We start from the raw sequence: 18575 nt of genomic DNA on the forward strand, positions 1-18575 counted from the left end.
GGATTGTCTGGCTTTTTCCACGTCATCCCCACTCCATCCCCATCCTTTCTCTGTCGATGTCCAGGATCCAGGAATTCTTGCCCCTGGAACTTTCCTCTTCTCCCCATCTGGACCTGGATTTAGACCCCCGATAAGTGCTCCTAAAGGCCGTAACCTCTTGGTTCGACCCTGTTTCCTTGTTCAGGAAGCAGCTCAGACACAGGCTCAATTCAATTTTATTCTGAGGTTGCATGATCTAAGGTTTCAAATTTTCAACTTTCCAATCTCTCACGGTTCACTGTAGACACAAGCAGGAATGGGGTTGGAGACAGACAGTTCGGGGGTCTCCTCCTGGCTTCTAGCCCTCTTCTGGCATAGGCATCCTCGCCAGAAACCCCAGCTCTACGGACTGGAACAGGCGCAGGGATGAAATGCATCATGGCCCTCCGGGGGTGGAGGAGCAAGGGGAGGTGGGGCACAAGAAAGGATCCAGCCCGGGGAAGAAGTCAGATTAGGCTTGTAGCCAAGCCTGGGACGATTGAAACAGAGTGTGTCACCATGGAGACAGGACCGGCCAGCGTGCTCTGCTGCCGTCGGGTGGGGCCTTCCGGGCTGAGGAGCAAACAGCGCGCTAAGTGTGCGGCCCTGACCGGCGGCGGCAGCTCAGCTCAGCCGAGCAGATCCAGGCAGTGAAGGGCGGGCTTGCTCGGAGAACGTCAGCGGCACCATGGAGACCGGGTGAGGTGGGCACCTTGCCCGGGGAACTCTGCCGCTCCTAGGGAGGGGAAATGGCTGTTACCGAGACCTGGAAACCCGGCTCTGGGCCCCGAGGGAGAGGGAGCGGGGGCCCTGGAGCTGCAGAGAGGCCTGGCAAGGAGCCCGGGGTCAGGGCCAAGGCGCAGAGCAGGGACGCACTCGGGAATCGAGCCAGGGTGACGCCAGTGGAGCGGGAAGGGGAGAGGTGAGTAGAGTGTAGTGTACTCGGAAAAGGAGCCGGTGTGTTTGTGTGTATGTGTGCGCGTGCACGTTGAGGGTGTAAGTCTAGAGGGGGGCGTACTCCCCTACCCCAAATACAGGGCAAAGGTCTTCCCACTGCACGCTCTTCACAGATTCCCATTCTAGAGTCCAAGTAAAGCCGCGAGATAGTTTTGCTGCCCATATCTAGAGTTCCTCCTTCAGAGGAGAGATTGCTCAGGTCCTTCGCCAACGCCACTCTTCCCTCGAAATTGGAGGTCCAATTTAGTTAGGGATGGAGTCTCCAAGGAGGGAAGGAAACCGTTATTCATTGATCCAGGCAACATATCCTGCCCACTGGCCCCCACTCCTACCTTTGAAAACCTCTTTCTCTGCTTTGGTCCTGGAAATCCCAGTCCAAATCTCCAGCGTTAGGGATCGCAATGGCTTTTGGATGCTCAGGGCACTGATGGCCAATGAGGAAGTCCTATGGCTGTGGCTAGAAATGCTAGGTGGCCAGGGCTTCACATTTCCTTTGCATCTCTTGGGGATGCTGTTTGGTTCACTTCTTACCATTTCATTGCTTCTCTTCTCCAGCCTCCTGTGGCCCTGGCTCTAGCGCCCCTGCCCTGTCCCTTTCTCAGCTACTTCCCTGAGGGAAGCCTGGTGTATTGTGGAGTGATTTGGTTTCAAAGGCTCTGCTTTTGAGGGAAAGAATTTCCTCTGGAGGCTTGGTTAGCTGTGTGCATGGGTGTGAGAGAATTGGACTAGAATTGTGAGAAAAATTCTAGATTGATTCTTGGGATGTATGGGTTCTGGATGAGTGTATGTCCTTAAGTCTGTGAGGAGCAAAGAACCTTGGTGAAGAGAAGGGAAGATGGGGGAAGGCAGGGAGCAGAACAGAGACATGGGAGCAAGTGGCAGAAAGGTTCACGTGATGGGGACCTGAACCGGTGATTTATGGAGTTAAAGATCTTTGGAGCTTGTTAGCAAGTTTTTAATTCATTTTCAAACTGAGCCTGTAAGATAGGCAGGGCTGATCACATTCCTTTGGTTTCTATCTCAGGAAAGAATTTGAAGCACAAGTTACTTGCCTAAAAAGGCAAAATTGGGACTAGACACCAGGTTGATTTCTGCTTCCCTCTAGACCAGAAATTCCCAAACCTGGTTTTTGAATCAGAATTACTTGAGGCACTTTTGTAAAAAATACAGATTCTAGGGTCTCTCTCCAAAATTATGAATCTGGAGGAGTGGGCTCCAGAATCTATTTTTAACAAGCTGCTGTGAGAAATTTATGCAGTCAGTTCTGCTCCAGCGCTGACAACCAGAGTGCAAATGGGGTCTGCTCTTGGCATTCCATGTGACAGTACTCTGTTTGGGTCTGGGGACCCTGGAAAGAAGGATCCAATTGAACAGACACATAGACTTCCACTAGGAGTGTTCCTCTCACTTTCTTTGTCAATCAAAAATTTAGCCCCTAGGGCCCGGTGGCATAGTGGTTAAGTTCGCAGGTTCTGCTTTGGTGGCCTGAGGTTCACTGGTTTGGATCCTGGGTGCGGTCCTATGTGCTGCTTGCCAGGCCATGCTGTGGTAAGCGTCCCATATAAAGTGGAGGAGGATGGGCACGGATGTTAGCTCAGGGCCAGTCTTGTTCAGCAAAAAGAGGAGGATTGGCAGCAGATGTTAGCTTAGGGCTAATCTTCCTCAAAAAAAAAAAAAAAAAATTCAGCCCTTAGTATTTGTCTGAGGGGAGAGCTGGAGGGTGAGGGTCCAGAAGGAAATTGGATTCATCCCTTGCCCTCAGGGTAGTTAGTCTTAACCACATTTTGAGCGTCCTGAGTGGGTACTAAGGAGGGGTGCATTGAGTTTGTCACTGCCCTAAGGAAGGTCTTAGTTCCTTTTTGAGTGTACTTCTGGGCCGGCCTCCTGAGGCCCAGCACTTTTACCCTCCTCGATTTGATTATTTCGCTGTATTTGTCTGTATACTAGATGGTCCTTCCTCTAAATCTTTGTCACAAGAGAGAGGTTAAGCCTGCCAGTGGTGGCTGAACTGGAGTTGGGGCTGCTGGTGGAGACATAGGCATCATTAATATTTGCCAGGAATGAGGAGGGAGTTTCATGTCAGACTTTTAGTGAGTCTGATTCAGAAAGAGGAGTGTGTGGGTGGGTGGGTGGGTGAGCTTAGTGCAGCCTCTCCTGAGAGAGAGGAGCCTTCCCTCTGGTGCAGCTCTTTGACCAGATTTTCTGTCCCCTGTCACCTTGGTACACCTGCCAGCCTTTGTGCGCTGAGGGTCATTAGTCTGTGATGCACTTGGGATGGGAGTGAAACTCACCTTGATTTTCCCTTTCTCCTAGGTTCACATATGAAGATTATCAGACCACCGCACAGTGGCTTCTGTCCCACACCAAGCACCGCCCTCAAGTGGCGGTGATCTGCGGTTCTGGGTTAGGAGGTCTGACTAATCAGTTAACTCAGGCCCAGAGCTTTGACTACAGTGAGATACCAAACTTTCCCCGAAGTACAGGTACTGGTCAGGGGAGGGAGGGATGGGACTGAGGAATGTTGATGGGATTCTGATGGAAGGGCAATGCTTCCGTGCCTGGAGCTGGTTATTCTCTATAGCATTTGACTGGAGACAACTGTTGTGATGGAGGAGAGAAGACGACAGGAATCAGAATGACTTTATTTTTATTTATTTATTTATTTTTTTTAAAGATTTTATTTTTTCCTTTTTCTCCCCAAAGCCCCCAGGTACATCGTTGTGTATACTTCTAGTTGTGGCATGTGGGACGCTGCCTCAGCGTGGTCTGATGAGCAGTGCCATGTCCGTGCCCAGGATTCGAACCAACGAGACACTGGGCCGCCTGCAGCGGAGCGCGCGAACCCAACCACTCGGCCACGGGGCCAGCCCCAGGAATCAGAATGACTTTAGAAGGAAATTTCCCCAGTAGGAATTTCAGAATAGACAGGGCGTGTGTGTGTCATGTACTATATGATGACCTGTTTCATATGCTTGAATGATTCAGAGCTCCTTAAAGCTCTTCAACACCTCCCTCAACTGCTCCCCCATATACCATGGTCACCACAGACTCACGCACACTCTTATTTCTTTCATTCTCATTTCTTTTCTCTCATTTCTTTCAGTCTGCAGCATTAATGGAAAAAACAGTGCCTGTAACTGCTCAGGACAAGATCAGGCCATCCCTGTCCCATGTCCTCCTGCTATTCCCAATCTCCCAGCTCTAGCTCCAGGCCTAGGATAAGGCAGACACTGGTGCACAGCAGCAAATGGGCAGACTGCCATGTTCCTGCAGACAAATGCACAGATGCTGCATGAATACACAACTTCTCATTCACACTACCCTTTGGAGGGGAAAGGAACGGGGCAGATGCACCCTGTGCACAGTGGAGCTCTGAGGTATCTGAGAATAGGGTATCCAGCATCCCAGTAGCATCCAGAAAGCTCTAAGGCTAACACTTGGAAAAGGGCCAGGTAAAATAGGACAAAGATAGTTTATTTGGTTTACTGATTCATTTCTCAGATCACTAACTTCTCTTGATTTATTTATAAATTTTTCGGCAATCTACCTTCCTGTTTTCTCTGGAGAGTTATGACTTTTCACCGATATTTTTCAAATCCTTTGAAGCAACTGGGAGACTAGAGTGGGGAGGTGGGAATGGGGTAGGAGAAGGAAATATTAAGAAAAGAGAGGGAGGGCAAAGTTTTCTAAGGAAGATAGTAGTGGCATTGGCTCTACCTGTCACTCCTACTCCCTGAAGAAGGGCATTGCACTTAGTGATAAGTGGATTAATTTTTAAATTTTATCAACGTGTTTTTTTGTATTCCACTTGAGTTTTTCAATCTCTGACACCTCTGCTCTATTACTGGTAATTTTTTTAATAAGCTGCTATATCTCTGTGTGTCCGTCAACTCTTCCTCTTGGTTTTGGTGCGTCTCCTAGAACATCCATTCCAAGCGATAGGGTGGCCATGTCCATTAGAGGAGAAATGCCAGATAAGGGTATGGTAATGATGGCTATGATGTCTGGGTGGGAGTTACCTTTGCACTCCCGTCCCCTGCCTGCCCCATCCTGGACATGTGCTCCCACAGAACTGTTATGTGGGTCTAATGGAGGAGACTTGTATGGATCCAAGCTCTGCCCATTTCCCTTTGTTCAGTAGACTCTTTAGAAAGCTAGGATATGCCTTGAGTTCCCTTTCAGGAGCGAGGAGGCATATAGTTAGGGTAATAAATAAGAATATACATTTTGAGAATTTTGAAAATTTTGGAAAAAAGTTCTATAATTACTGCATTCACTGTTTCATTATTACCCATTTATTCTACTTTTTATTCCTATTCTCTCGCAATATGGCTTTCTCATTCTTAGAAATGTCTTTAAAAAGCCTTTCCTTGTTTTGATATATGTTTACACCGAACATCCTTGTCTCCATAGCTTTAATCTCAAAATGGATTTATATACTTAATTGTAAAATTGTGATTAATTTCTGCCTCCCCCACTCAACTTAAACTTTCTGAAAGCAGAGATGGTAATGTCTTCTTTTGCTTCATTATGCCCTCACGTGTTGAGCACAATGAGTTGGCTCATGGTAGGTGTTCATGGATATGTGTTGTATGAAACAATCATCCCATTCATCTCCCTTTCTTGTTTGTATACAGTGCCAGGTCATGCTGGTCGACTGGTGTTTGGGTTCCTGAACGGCAAAGCCTGTGTGATGATGCAGGGCAGGTTCCACATGTATGAAGGCTACCCGCTCTGGAAGGTGAATCAGGGGCATCAGCCTAGATGAATCTGGAAGAAGGGAGAGAGCCATCTCTCCTATTCTATTACCTAGCTACCTGGTCTAGGTAATTTTTGATGCCCTCTTTTCTCTTTCATGATGTATATCATGCATGTCTGCATGGATGGGTTGGTGAAATTTTAAAGAACAGTTTATCATCTTTTATCTTTTGCTTCTAAGGTGACCTTCCCAGTGAGGGTTTTCCGTCTTCTGGGTGTGGACACCCTTGTGGTCACCAATGCAGCTGGAGGGCTCAACCCCAAGTTTGAGGTTGGAGATATCATGCTGATCCGTGATCACATTAACCTGCCTGGTTTCTCTGGTCAGAACCCTCTCATAGGTCCCAATGATGAAAGGTATGGATCTTGTTCCTTTATTTATAGATGGATAGATTGTAAGGACTGGCCTGGGGGTTCGGAGAAATCTCGTTGTATTCCGTTAATCTGAGATAATTGAACCTGTGCCCTAGGTTTGGAGTTCGTTTCCCTGCCATGTCTGATGCCTATGACCGGGATATGAGGCAGAAGGCTCACATTGCCTGGAAACAAATGGGGGAGGAGAGAGAGCTACAGGAAGGCACCTACGTGATGGTGGCAGGCCCCAGCTTTGATACTGTGGTAGAGTCTCATCTGCTGCAGAAGCTGGGAGCAGATGCTATTGGTGAGAAGGGGAATGTGGTTGGAGGCTTGAAGCGGGAGGGATCTGGTAAAATAGGGAGGGCAAGAAGTAAGAGATTGCAGATTTGATGGTGGATTGAGAGAGAATCTGACTTAAAGGTAGATTGAATGAAATTGACTTCTAGAAAGATACTAAGATGGTGAGGTTTGGTGTATTGTCCCAGCAAACCTCCTCATCCAGCATCAAGGGCTTAAACAGCTGTAATGCTAATGACCTATCCATGATTTGATAACTATGTCTAAGTGTTATTCTAATAAATATCATTATATGCACCTTCTGTACCTTGCCTGGAAGATGGAACTGCATCATTACAACTGACTCCAAAATTGCCACAGACAGGGGCGGACCCGTGGCCTAGTTGTTAAGTTAAGCACACCCCACTTCAGAAGCCCAGTTGAGGTTCCCAGGCATGCATCTATACCACTCATCAGCAGCCACGCTAGGTGGTGACCCAAATACAAAATAGAGGATGACTGGCATGGATATTAGTTCAGGACGAATCTTCCTCAAGCAAAAATGAGGAAGATTGGCAACAGATGTTATCTCAGGGCAAATCTTCCTCGAAAAAAAAAATTGCCACAGACAGATACAGAAATAAAGTATTGCAATGGTAATATTTATAAGAAAAGTGTAAGGCCCTCTGAGGGCCCACTCCTTTAAACAATACAGAACAACCTAAGCTCAACTCTAATTTAGCTGCTTCTTTGGATGTTTTCTGACATGTTAAATTTTCAGAGAGGTGATGAATAGCTGTTAGGCCAAGGGGTGAGGAAAAGAGTCACTTGAGGCTCCTGACAGTTGGTGTCCCTCTTTCTCCCCATCAGGCATGAGCACAGTTCCAGAAGTTATAGTTGCAAGGCACTGTGGACTTCGAGTCTTTGGCTTCTCCCTCATCACTAACAAGGTCGTTATGGATTATGAAAGCCTGGAAAAGACCACTCACGAGGAAGTCCTAGAGGCCGGGAGACAAGCGGCACAGAAACTGGAAAAGTTTGTCTCCATCCTTATGGCTGGCATTCCACAGCCTGGCAGTGCCAGTTAAGCAGGCCTGGAGTGGTCTGGCCTCTCCATTATGGTATACGAGTAGCTGCTACCTGCTTTGGCCCCTTGGTGGGTCATGTGCCTCTGCTCTTAGGTAGTAGCAGAAAAGAAAGGAAGATCCACATCCTCCACCTTCCTCACTTCTCCCATCAGACCCTTCTGGTGCCAGGTCCTCTTTTGCTTCATTGTCTTCTCAAAACAGTCCTTCCCTGAGAGCTGAAGCCCAAGCCCTGCCACACATCCATGCAAATGCCCAGGATGTGGCTTAGGCTGTTGCACTTGGCATAGTAGCTACTCCAGCTTTCTGAAATGATGCTCTCAAATTCCTGGGGTCTCAGTTCTGAGTCCCCTAAAGCACTAGATCCCACGCAGGGACCAGCCCAATGTCTCTTGTACTGTTATACTATCATACTTTGAGAATAAAGAGAAAGATAAAATAATTTGTTCATTTTTGTGCAGTTTGTTATAAGGCTGGGGCACAGGCAGAGACTGGTATGAAAGGTTGCGAGACCACATGTCTTATGTGACTGTCTCCTTCTCAGATAAGTAGCTAAGAACTGAGATGAGGTGGTAGGTGAATCCAGGAAAGAGGAAGGAAAGGCAAAATGATGAGAGACAAAGTTGTTGGAAGATGATGAGGATGGAAGGGCTAGCTTCTGGCATGTGAGGCCACTTCCCTCAGACCAGTCTGCTCTGTCCCTTGCCTTCCGATTGTGTCACCCCGTCTGCTCTCTCATGAATACCAGACTGTTCACTGATCTCAGCTTCTGTTAACAGTTGCCACTTCCCCGTTAAGTCCTAATTATATTTCCTCTTGATTTCCTTCTCTCTCCTAGTCTACCTTCTGCCCTAATTAGTGGCAACTATACCCTCCTTTGCTCTGATAGTGCAGCAGATAATACCCCGTTTTCTGTGGCCAGCCACTACACTGCTGGTTAGAGTCCTGCCAGCCCCAGGCAACTTGTGAAGTGGGCTCATCCTCAGCTTCTTGGAGCTCTTCCTTCCCTCCTATTGCTGCCTGTCTGGGCTCTAGTCTTTCTCTTCACTTTCGCTTGGTCAGAACCTCCCTGTGACTGGCTCGAGGCACTAGTGGTTATCAACGTGCATTCAGCTGGCTGGCATGTTTGAAAACCACACTACCCTCGGGGCCTCTTTGCCTTGTCAGGAAGGGTTGTGCTGGATGAATCTATAATAATGGTGACATTCCAAGTACTAGTAGTATAAAATAGAAGAGGCATGTTGGACAGAAAGCTTTTGAAAAGTCTTTCAGGGGGCCGGCCTCTGGCGTAGCGGTTAAGTTCTCGCGCTCAGCTTCAGCAGCCCCAGGTTGGCCACTTGGGATCCTGGGTGTGGACCTGTGCACGGCTTGTTAGCCATGCTGTGGCAGGCATGGGCGTGGATCTTAGCTCAAGGCCAATCTTCCTCAGAAAAAGGAGAAAGATTGGTTGTGGATGTTAGTTCAGGGCTAATCTTCCTCAAAAAAAAAAGTCTTTCAAATCATCATTGTATGGTAAGTGACCTACTTAGCTGAGCCCTGCACCAAAAAGCATCCTGGAGTGGCCTGGTCATCATTCTTTCATCAGTTCTTTGTACCTCCATCCAGCTCTAAAACCCTACCTGGACCTTTAGGCAATCTACTAGCATCTGTCTTTTGTCTCTGAGAGAGCTGGTTTAGAGGGAAGTACTATGCATCCTTTAGATAGAAACACAACTTTACTTTGTTCACCTAAGGAGATGGCTAATAGACATTTTTGTTTGATCAAGTTATTAAATATCTCTGTATAACACTCTCAGCTCAGAAAATGTTAAATTGAGAATGAAAAAATGGTCATTTCTCTCAAGGGCCTTACAATATTAAGAGATACCTTTGTAAAGCCATGAACTGTTCCTATAAGGTGGTATAAAATAGGTACAAGTCACATGTGACGGGAGACCAAAGGATGGACTGATTGCATACACTGGCCCCTGACGATTGGGTGTTTAGGGAAAGTTTCACAGAAAACTTTGACTTAGTCTCAGAGGATGGAGGGGAGGAAGATTTCACACCAGGGTGTGCCAAAGCACAGGGCTATGAAAACTACTAGGCATATTCATAGGTCATTGTCACAAGAGCTGTGACTAGACCAGAGGACATGAAGGACTCTAGTGAGATGGGCAAATGGGTATTTGGAAGTGGGAAGAGGGCTGCATCTGGTGCTTGGCTTTCTTACCCCTGATCTGCCCCTTGGTGAGATGAATCAGGATCCGGAATGGTGCCACCTGAAAAATATGTCCCTGAAAGACTTTGTGGAATTCTAACTTTATAGATTAGTAAATGGGTTTACCCATTTACCCTGTAGAGCATCATGTATTTCGTGATAGAATACTAGATTCCATAAGATTATGCATTTGATGCCTTAATTCAAGAGTCTAATTTCTTAGTTCTAATTTAAAGTACAAAATGTGGGACTCACTTGCTTATACAAGTGTATATTAATATATTCATATTAAGGCATTAAATGTACTCCTAGGGTGACAAAAAAAAAAATAGGTTGTCTATGGTCAATTCCGGCTCACAACGTTAATCCCTACTGCTCCCCCGTATAATAAAATATAGCTCCCACCATTGTTAGTATCCTACCAACTCCATCAAAGAAAGTATAAAAATAATTGCCATCGAGGGATAAAGTCAATATTTGGCACAGTAGTTATTTTGATATACTTATTTGGAGTGGGAAAGTTATCACTCTGGACATCAATAGATAGGATGTTACACAGCCTGTGAAGCCCCTGAAATGCAAGATTACAGGTGTGTGAATTTTTGGACGCAGGAGAAAGTCATATCCTTGGATGTGTCCTCAGCTACCTTTCCCTCTTCCCTCACAAATGGATAGGAGCCGCTAGTGTTTAAAAAAAACAAAGATAGAATTATGGTAAGAATAATTTTCTATATTTTCTGGCCAATCTGCCATTCTTTTTTTTTTTTTGACGTTCAAAATAAAATTTTTATAGCTTTGTTGATATATAATTGAAAGACAATAACTGCGCATATTCCAAGTGTACAATTGGGTAAGTTTTGACAGGTATATGCATCTGTGAAACAGTCATCACAATCAAGACAGCAAACATATTCATGTAGACACATGAAGTCATACGGTATTTAACATGTGTTTCGTCTGGTTTCTTCTACTCTGCATAATTATTTTGGGACTCGTCCCTGTGTTGCATGAATCAGTAGTCATTCCTTTTTATTGTTGAGTAATATTCCATTGTATGGATATTCCACAATACATTTACCCACCAATGAACATTCAGTTGTTTCTAGTTTTTAGCTATTACAAATAAGCAGCTGTGAATATTTGTGCACAAGCCTTTGTGTGGACATAAGCTTTCATTTCTCTTGGGAAAATATCTAGGAATGAAATGACTGGGTCATAAAGTTGGTAAATTTTTATCTTTTTAAGAAACTGCCATACTGTTTTATAAAGTAGTTGTAATATTTTATACTCCCGCCAGCAGAGTATTGGAGTTCCAGTTGTTCCACATCCTCACCAACGCTTAATATGGCCAGACTTTATAGTTTTAGCCATTCTAGTGGGTGTATAGTGATATTCCATTATGGTTGTAATTTGCACTTCCCTAATGACTAATGACATTGAACATAAGATTTGTAGCAAGACATTATCCAAACTGGCCTGGCTACTGCTTGGGGAGAGGATTTTCTAAGTTCTTTTTATATTGAAGCAAAATAGCACAGTGGTTAAACACACAGACGTGGCATGTCCCTAATAACGTATATACAAAGATATTCATTGCAGCGTTGTTTGTAATAGCAGAAAAACGAAAACACTAAGTATCCTTTAATAGAGGCCTGGTCAAATAGGTTATAGTATCGTATTAGGTTCTCCAGAGAAAAGGAACCATAGGAAGTGTCTGTATATAGTTAGAGATTTATTTTGAGGAATTGGATCATGGGATTGTGGAGACTTGGTGAGTCTAAAATCTGATAGGGGTAGCTGGCAGCCTGGAGACTCAGGAAAGAGTTGCAGTTGAAGTCCAAAGGCAGGCTGGAGACCCAGGAAGGAGCCGATGCTGCAGCTCAAATTCAAAAGCAGTCTCCTTGGAGAATTCTCTCTTGCTCAGAGGAGGTCAGTTTTTTCTTCTATTCAGGGCTTCACCAGTTTGGTTGAGGCCCACTCACACTATGGAAGGCATTTTGCTTACTCAAAGTATACCAATTTAGACCCTCACAGAAACATCCAGAATAATGTTTGAACAAATATCTGGGCACCCTATGGCCCAGCCAAGTTGACACATAAAATTAACCATCACAAATATGAATGAAATACTATGCAGCCATTAAAAAGGAAAGACTGCTCTATATGTTCTGAAATGAATATATATCCAAGATATATTATTAAGCGAGAAAAGCCAGATACAGATGGTATGTAAAATATACTACTGATATAAAAAATTTCTTAAATAATATACATGGTTATGATTGTAGATGCATAGTATATAACTTAAAGGACACATGAGACATTCATATGGGGGAAGAGAAGTTTACTTCTGAAGAAGGCAACTGAGTGGCCAGGGAATAGGGAAGAAAGGAAACTTATTTTCGAATTTACACAATATCTTTTTTAATTTTGAAATTTTATGGCATGTTTAGAAGAAGCCTTGGCTTTGAATCTCAGCTACGTCCATTAAAGATGTGTCCCAGCCATCCTTTTTGAGGACTGTGGGCACAAGGACAACCACTTTAGAGCAAAAGTGATGGCAAGTTGGAGGGACAGGGATGGAGGCAGAGAGTGCTCTAGAGTGCCATGGACAGAATCCAAGACTGCGGCTCACCCCTTGCTGTGGGGTGGACAGCCCAGCCCAGGGACTGGGGAAGGTGGGGCTGGAGCCTGGGGAGACCTGTGAGAGCCGGGATGAGGTTGAGTTGCTCAGGGAGCACCATGGCTCCACCAAGCAGTGCTTTTTGCTTTGTAGGGAAGTCGGACTTACTCACTTTTTGGTCTGAAGATGGGAAAGATGACGTAGGTCCCAGGGGCCTTTAACCCCATCCAGAGGCAATCTTTTTCTGTTACAGACCAGACTCTGCCCTGACACTTTAAGTGTACAAATCTGTGGAGAGACCCCTCCTCACAGGGGGCCTGCAGAGGAAATCCCTGCACAGGGTGGACAGGTGAGCCCTCTGCTTTGCCAGCTCTTTAAGATTTGGACTGCACAGTAATAGAGGTTTGCTTCCAAAAAAAAAAAAAAAAAAAAAAGCCAGCATGTGTTGCAACTTTGTGATCAACACGTGGTCTTAGCTGATAGCATGCGGTTACTTTCTGTGTAACTCCAAGTCCCTCCTGCCCTCCTCCCTCTTCCACATGCTCCTACCTCCCTATTCCCCTCCCCCCACTTCCCTTGATTTTCCCCAAACTCTAGGCTGACTTGACTCCCTACTTCCCCGTCTCACCCTGACCACCCCATGCGCTCCTTTGTTGGATGTCTTCAAAGGAATGAGCGGGTCCCCAGCCCCAGCTGCCACTGACTGAGTTGACCCATGGGCACATTTTAAAGCTGACCTTTGGCTTTTTGCTTGTTTTGTTGAAGTTTATTTCAGGAGGTGAGGGGAAGGGTACTCTTTTTTTGTTTAATTGAGCTAACATTGGTTTATAACATTAAATAAGTTTCATGTGTACAACATTATAACTTAACATCTGTATACCCTACAGTGTGCTCACCACCAAAATCTAATTTTCATCCATCACCATACAGTTGACCCCCATTATCCATTTTGCCCTCCTCCCACCCCTATTTCCCCTCTGGTAACCACCAATCTGTTCTCTGTATCTACATGTTTGTTTTTGTTTTGTTTTGTTTATTTTGTTTTTTTATATTCCACATATGAGTGCAATCATACCATATTTGTCTTTCTCCCTCTGACTTATTTCACTAAGCACAATATCCTCAAGGTCCACCTATATTGTCACAAATGGAAAGATTTCATCTTTTTTATGGCTTAGTAGTATTCCAGGTGTGTGTGTGTGTGTGTGTGTGTGTGTGTGTGTGTGTGTGTATCTCACATCTTTATCCATTCATCTGTTTGCGGGCACATAGAGTGTTTCCATATCTTGGCTATTTTAAATAATACTGCAATGAACATAGGGGTGCATATATCTTCTCAAATTAATGTTTTCATGTTCTTTGAATAGATACCATGCATTCTTAGTTTCTTGAGGAATCTCCATATTGCTTTCCATAGTGGCTGCACCAATTTAGATTCCCACCAGCAGCGTGTGAGGCTTCCCTTTTTCTCCATGTCCTCTCCAACATCTGTTATTTCTTGTCTTTTTGACAATAGCCATTCCAATAGATATGAGGTGATATCTCATTGTGGTTTTGATTTGCATTTCCCTAATAATTAGCGATGTTGAACATTTTTTCATGTGCTTGTTGGTCATCTGTGTGTCTTCTCTGGAGAATGTCTATTTAGCTCATCTGCCCATTTTTTAATCAGTTATTTTTGTTGTTGTTAAGTTATATGAGTGTTTTATATCTTTTGGATATTAAGCCCTTATCAGATACATGATTTGCAAATGTCTTCTCCCGTTCAGTAAGTTTTCTTTTTAATTTCATCGATGGTTTCCTTTGCTGTGCAGAAGTGTTTTAGTTTGATGTAGTCCCATTTGTTTATATTTTCTTTTGTTTTCCTTGCTTGGGGAGACATTTCCAGAAAAATATTGCTGAGACCTATTTCAAAGAGCGTACAATCTATGTTTTTTTTCCAGGAGCTTTATAGTTTCTGGTCTTACATTCAAGTCTTTACTCCATTTTGTGTTAATTTTTGGTTTTGTTGCAAGATAATGATGTAGTTTCATTCTTTTGCATGTGGCTGTCCAAGTTTCCCAACACCATTTATTGAAGAGGCTTTCCTTTCTCCATAGTATGTTCTTGGCTCCTTTGTCATAAATTAGCTATCCATAGATGTGTGGGTTTATTTCTGGGCCCTCAATTCTGTTCCTTTGATCTGTGTGTCTGTTTTTTCTGCCAGTACCATGCTGTTTGATTACTATAGCTTTGTAGTATATTTTGAAATCAAAGTGTGATTCCTCCAGCTTTGTTCATTTTCCTCAGGACTGCTTCATCTATTCAAAGTCTTTTATGGCTCCATACAAATTTTTGGATTTTTTGTTATATTTCTGTGAAAAATGTCATTGGGATTTTAATAAGGATTGCATTAAATCTGTAGATTGCTTTAGGTAATTGGATGGTTTAACAATGTTAATTCTTTCAATCCATGAGCACAGACTATCTTTCTATTTCTTTGTGTCTTCTTCAGTTTCTTTCAACAATGTCTTACAGTTTTCAGTGTACAGGTCTTTCTTCTCCATGATTAAATTTATTCCTAGGCATTTTATTCTTCTTGTTGTTATTGTAAATGAGATTGTTTTCTTAATTTCTCTTTCTGCTAGTTCATTTTTAGTGTATAGAATCACAGCTGATTTTTGTATATTGATTTTGTATCCTGCAAATTTACGGTTTTTGTTTATTATTTCTAATGGTTTGTTTGGTGGAGTCTTTAGGGTTTCCTATATATAAAATCATGTCATGCACAAATAGTGAGTTTTACTTCTTCCTTTCCAATGTGAATGCCTTTCATTTCTTTTTCTAGCCTAATTGCTCTGGCTTGGACTTCCCATACTATATTGAATAAGAGAGGCAAGAGTGGGCATCCTTGTCTTGTTTCTGATCTTAGAGAGGTACCTTTTAGTTTTTGACCATTGAATATGGTGTTAGCTGTGGGTTTGTCATATATTGCCTTTATTCTACTGAGATGTCTTCCTTATATACTCATTTTACTGAGAGTTTTTATCATAAATGTGTCTTGGCTCTTGTCAAATGCTTTCTCTGCATGTATTGAAATGATCATGTGACTTTTCTTCTTCATTTTGTTAATGTGGTGTATCAGATTGATTGATCTGGGAATGTGTAACCATCCTTGCATCCCTGGAATGAATTCCACTTGGTTGTGGTGTATGATCCTTTTAATGTATTGTTGTATTTGGTTTGCTGATATTTTGGTGAGGATCTTTGCATCTATGTTCATCAGAGATATTGGCCTATAATTTTCTTTTTTTGTGTTGTCCTTATCTGGTTTTGGTATCAGGGTAACATTTGCTTTGTAAAATGAGTTAGGAAGTGCTCCCTCCTATTCAATATTTTGGAAGAGTTTGACAAGGATAAGTATTAAATCTTCATTGAGTGTTTGGTAGAATTCACCAGTGAAGCTATCTAGTTCTGGACTTTTGTTTTTTAGCAGGTTTTGATTACTCTTTCAATCTCCTTACTAGTTATCAGTGTATTCACAATTTCTATTCCTTTATGATTCAGTCTTGGAAGTTTGTATGATTCTAATAATTTCTATTTCTTCTAGGCTATCCAATTTGTTGACACATAGATGTTCATAGTAGCCTCCTCTAATCCTTTGTATTTCTGTGGTATCCATTGTAACTTCTCCTCTTTCATTTCTGATTTTATTTATTTGAGTCTTATCTCTCTTTTTCTTAGTAAGTCTAGCTAAAGAGTGGTCAGTTTTGTCTTTTCGAAGAACCAGCTGTTAGAGTCATTTATCTTTTCTATTGTCTTTTTAATTTTTATTTCATTTAATTCCACTCTGATTTTTATTATTCCTTTCCTTCTGCTGACTTTTGGCTTCACTTGTTCTTCTTTTACTGGTTCCTTTAGGTGTAAGATTAGATTGTTTGAGGTATTTCTTGTTTCTTGATGTAGGCCTGTACTGCTATAAACTTCCCTCTTAGTACAGCTTTTGCTGCATGCCATAGATTTTGGTATATCATGTTTTCCTTTCCATTTATCTTCGGGTATGTTTTTATTTCTCTTTGATTCCTTCATTGACACAAGAATTCTTCAATAGTGTGTTGTTTGGTCTCCACATATTTGTGATTTTTCCAGCTTTCTTCTTGTATTGGATTTGTAGTTTTATACCACTGTGATCAGAAAAGATGCTTGATATGATTTCAGTCTCTTAAATTTATTGAGACTTGTTTTGTGTGCCAACATATGGCCTATGCTTGACAATATTCCATGTGCACTTGAGAAGAAGGTGTATTCTGCTGGTTTGGGATAGAATGGTCTGTATGTACTTATTAAGTCCATCTGGTCAAATGTTTCATTTAGGGCTGATGTTTCCGTGTTTACTTTCTCTCTGGATGGTGTATCCATTGATGTAGGGGGCTGTTAAAGTCCCCTACTATTATTGTGTTGCTGTCCATTTCTCCCTTTAGGTTTGTTAATAATTGTTTCATATATTTTGGTGCTCCTATGTGAGGTGCAAATATATTAATAAATGTTATATCTTCAGATGAATTGTCCTCTTTATCATTATATAATGTCTATCTCTCTGTTTCCTTTTTGCAGCTTGCAGTCTATTTTGTCTGACATGAGTATGGTTACGTTTCCTTTCTTTTAGCTGCCATTTGCTTGTAGTATCATCTTCCATCCCTTCACTCTGAGCCTATATTTCTCTTTAGAGCTGAGATGGGTTTCCTGGAGGCAGGATATAGTTGGGTCTTGTTTTTAATCCATCCAACCACTCTATGTCTTTTGATTGGTAAATTCAATCCATTTACATTTAGGGTGAATATTGATATATGAGGGCTTAAAATTGCCATTTTATCCTTCTAAAAAATTTTTTAAAAAATTTTTCCTTTTTCTCCCAAAGCCCTCCAGTACATAGTTGTGTAGTTTTAGTTGTGGGTCCTTCTAGTTGCATGTGAGATGCTGCCTCAACACAGCCTGATGAGCAGTGCCATGTCTGCACCCAGGATTTGAACCAGCAAAACCCTGGGCCACCATAGTAGAATGCACCAACCCAACCCTTTGGTCATGGGGCTGGCCCCCATTTTATCTTTTATTTTCTGGTTGTTCTATATTTCTATTTTTTCTTTTTCTTTGTAAGCATACTCTCTGCTCACTTCTTCCTCTCTTCTTCTTCTGGCATGCCCATTATCCTCATGTTGTCTTTCCTAATGGAGTTGGATAGTTCTCATAGAAATACTTAAATTGTTTTAAAAAAATTTTATTTTTCCTTCTTCTCCCCAAAGCCCCCTAGTACATAGTTGTATATTTCAGTTGTGGGTCCTTCTAGTTGTGGCATGTGGGACACCGCCTCAGCATGTCCTGACAAGCAGTGCTAGGTCTGCGCCCAGGATCCAACTGGCAAAACCCTGGGCCACTGAAGCAGAGCATGCAAACTTAACGAGTCAACCGTGGGCTGGCCCACAAATACTTAATTTTTTAAAAATATTCATTTTCTTTCCTCTTATACCTGAATCATTCCCACGTCTGTCTTTGAGCTCAGAAATTCTTTCATCTGGTCTGCTCTATTTCCAGTGCTTTCTAATACATTCTTCATTTCACTATTCAGTTCTTCAGCTCTAGAATTTGTTTCTTTCGTTTTTTTCCCCCATAACTTAACATTTATTCTTTTCAAATTCTCTGCTAAAGCTTATTCATTTTATTTTCCAACTCTACCAAAGAGTTTGAGAGAGAAAGCAGATTTCACTTTATTTCCACTGTGTTCTGCATAAAACCCTTTGGATGCCAGTTTGGATTGTACTGACATATTAGACAAGCCCATTAAAATAATGACAGCCTGCATTTGTGTGGTGCTTTTCCATTTAAAAGAACATTCATGTACCTTATGTATTTTGATTCTGATAATAATCTTATGAGATTGACAGGGGAAGATTAATAGCCCCACTTAGAGGTGAGGAAAATAAGGCTCAGAGAGCTAAGTGATGGCCCAAAGTCACTGTGTCTTTGGCAGGCTAAAGACCAGGATCTGAGCATCCTGACCCTTAATTCAGGCTCATTTTACATGGGTATAAAACCTCACACTCTTTGGGGCCAGCTGCACGGCTGAGTGGTTAAATTTGTGTGCTGCGCTTCGGCGGCTCAGGGGTTTGACAGTTTGGATCTTGGGTGCAGACATGGCACTGCTCATCAAGCCATAGTGAGGTGGTGTCCCACATGGCAGAGCCAGAAGTACCTACAACTAGACTATACAACTAGGTACTGGGGGGATTTGGGAAGAAGAAGTGGGGATAAAAAAAGCAAAGATTGG

General features: G+C 42.8%; 1 protein-coding gene across 2 annotated transcripts; it reads left to right on the top strand.

Annotated features, from left to right (window-relative positions):
• Positions 1–487: 487 nt before the first annotated feature.
• Positions 488–7893, top strand: LOC103565261 (purine nucleoside phosphorylase-like). 2 transcript variants are annotated; one of them, XM_070584847.1, is made up of 6 exons: positions 488–717; positions 3289–3458; positions 5613–5716; positions 5915–6090; positions 6204–6394; positions 7237–7893. In XM_070584847.1, exons 1-6 carry the CDS (start codon positions 707–709, stop codon positions 7452–7454), a joined length of 870 nt encoding a protein of 289 aa, XP_070440948.1. In that variant the 5' UTR covers positions 488–706; the 3' UTR covers positions 7455–7893. The 2 variants fall into 2 exon arrangements, with proteins under 2 accessions (XP_070440948.1, XP_070440947.1); XM_070584846.1 differs by having other exon boundaries at positions 596–940.
• The last annotated feature ends 10682 nt before the right edge of the window (positions 7894–18575 follow it).

The sequence above is a fragment of the Equus przewalskii genome, chromosome 1, assembly GCF_037783145.1.
Source record: "Equus przewalskii isolate Varuska chromosome 1, EquPr2, whole genome shotgun sequence".
In the NCBI taxonomy this organism is placed as follows: Eukaryota; Metazoa; Chordata; class Mammalia; order Perissodactyla; family Equidae; genus Equus; species Equus przewalskii.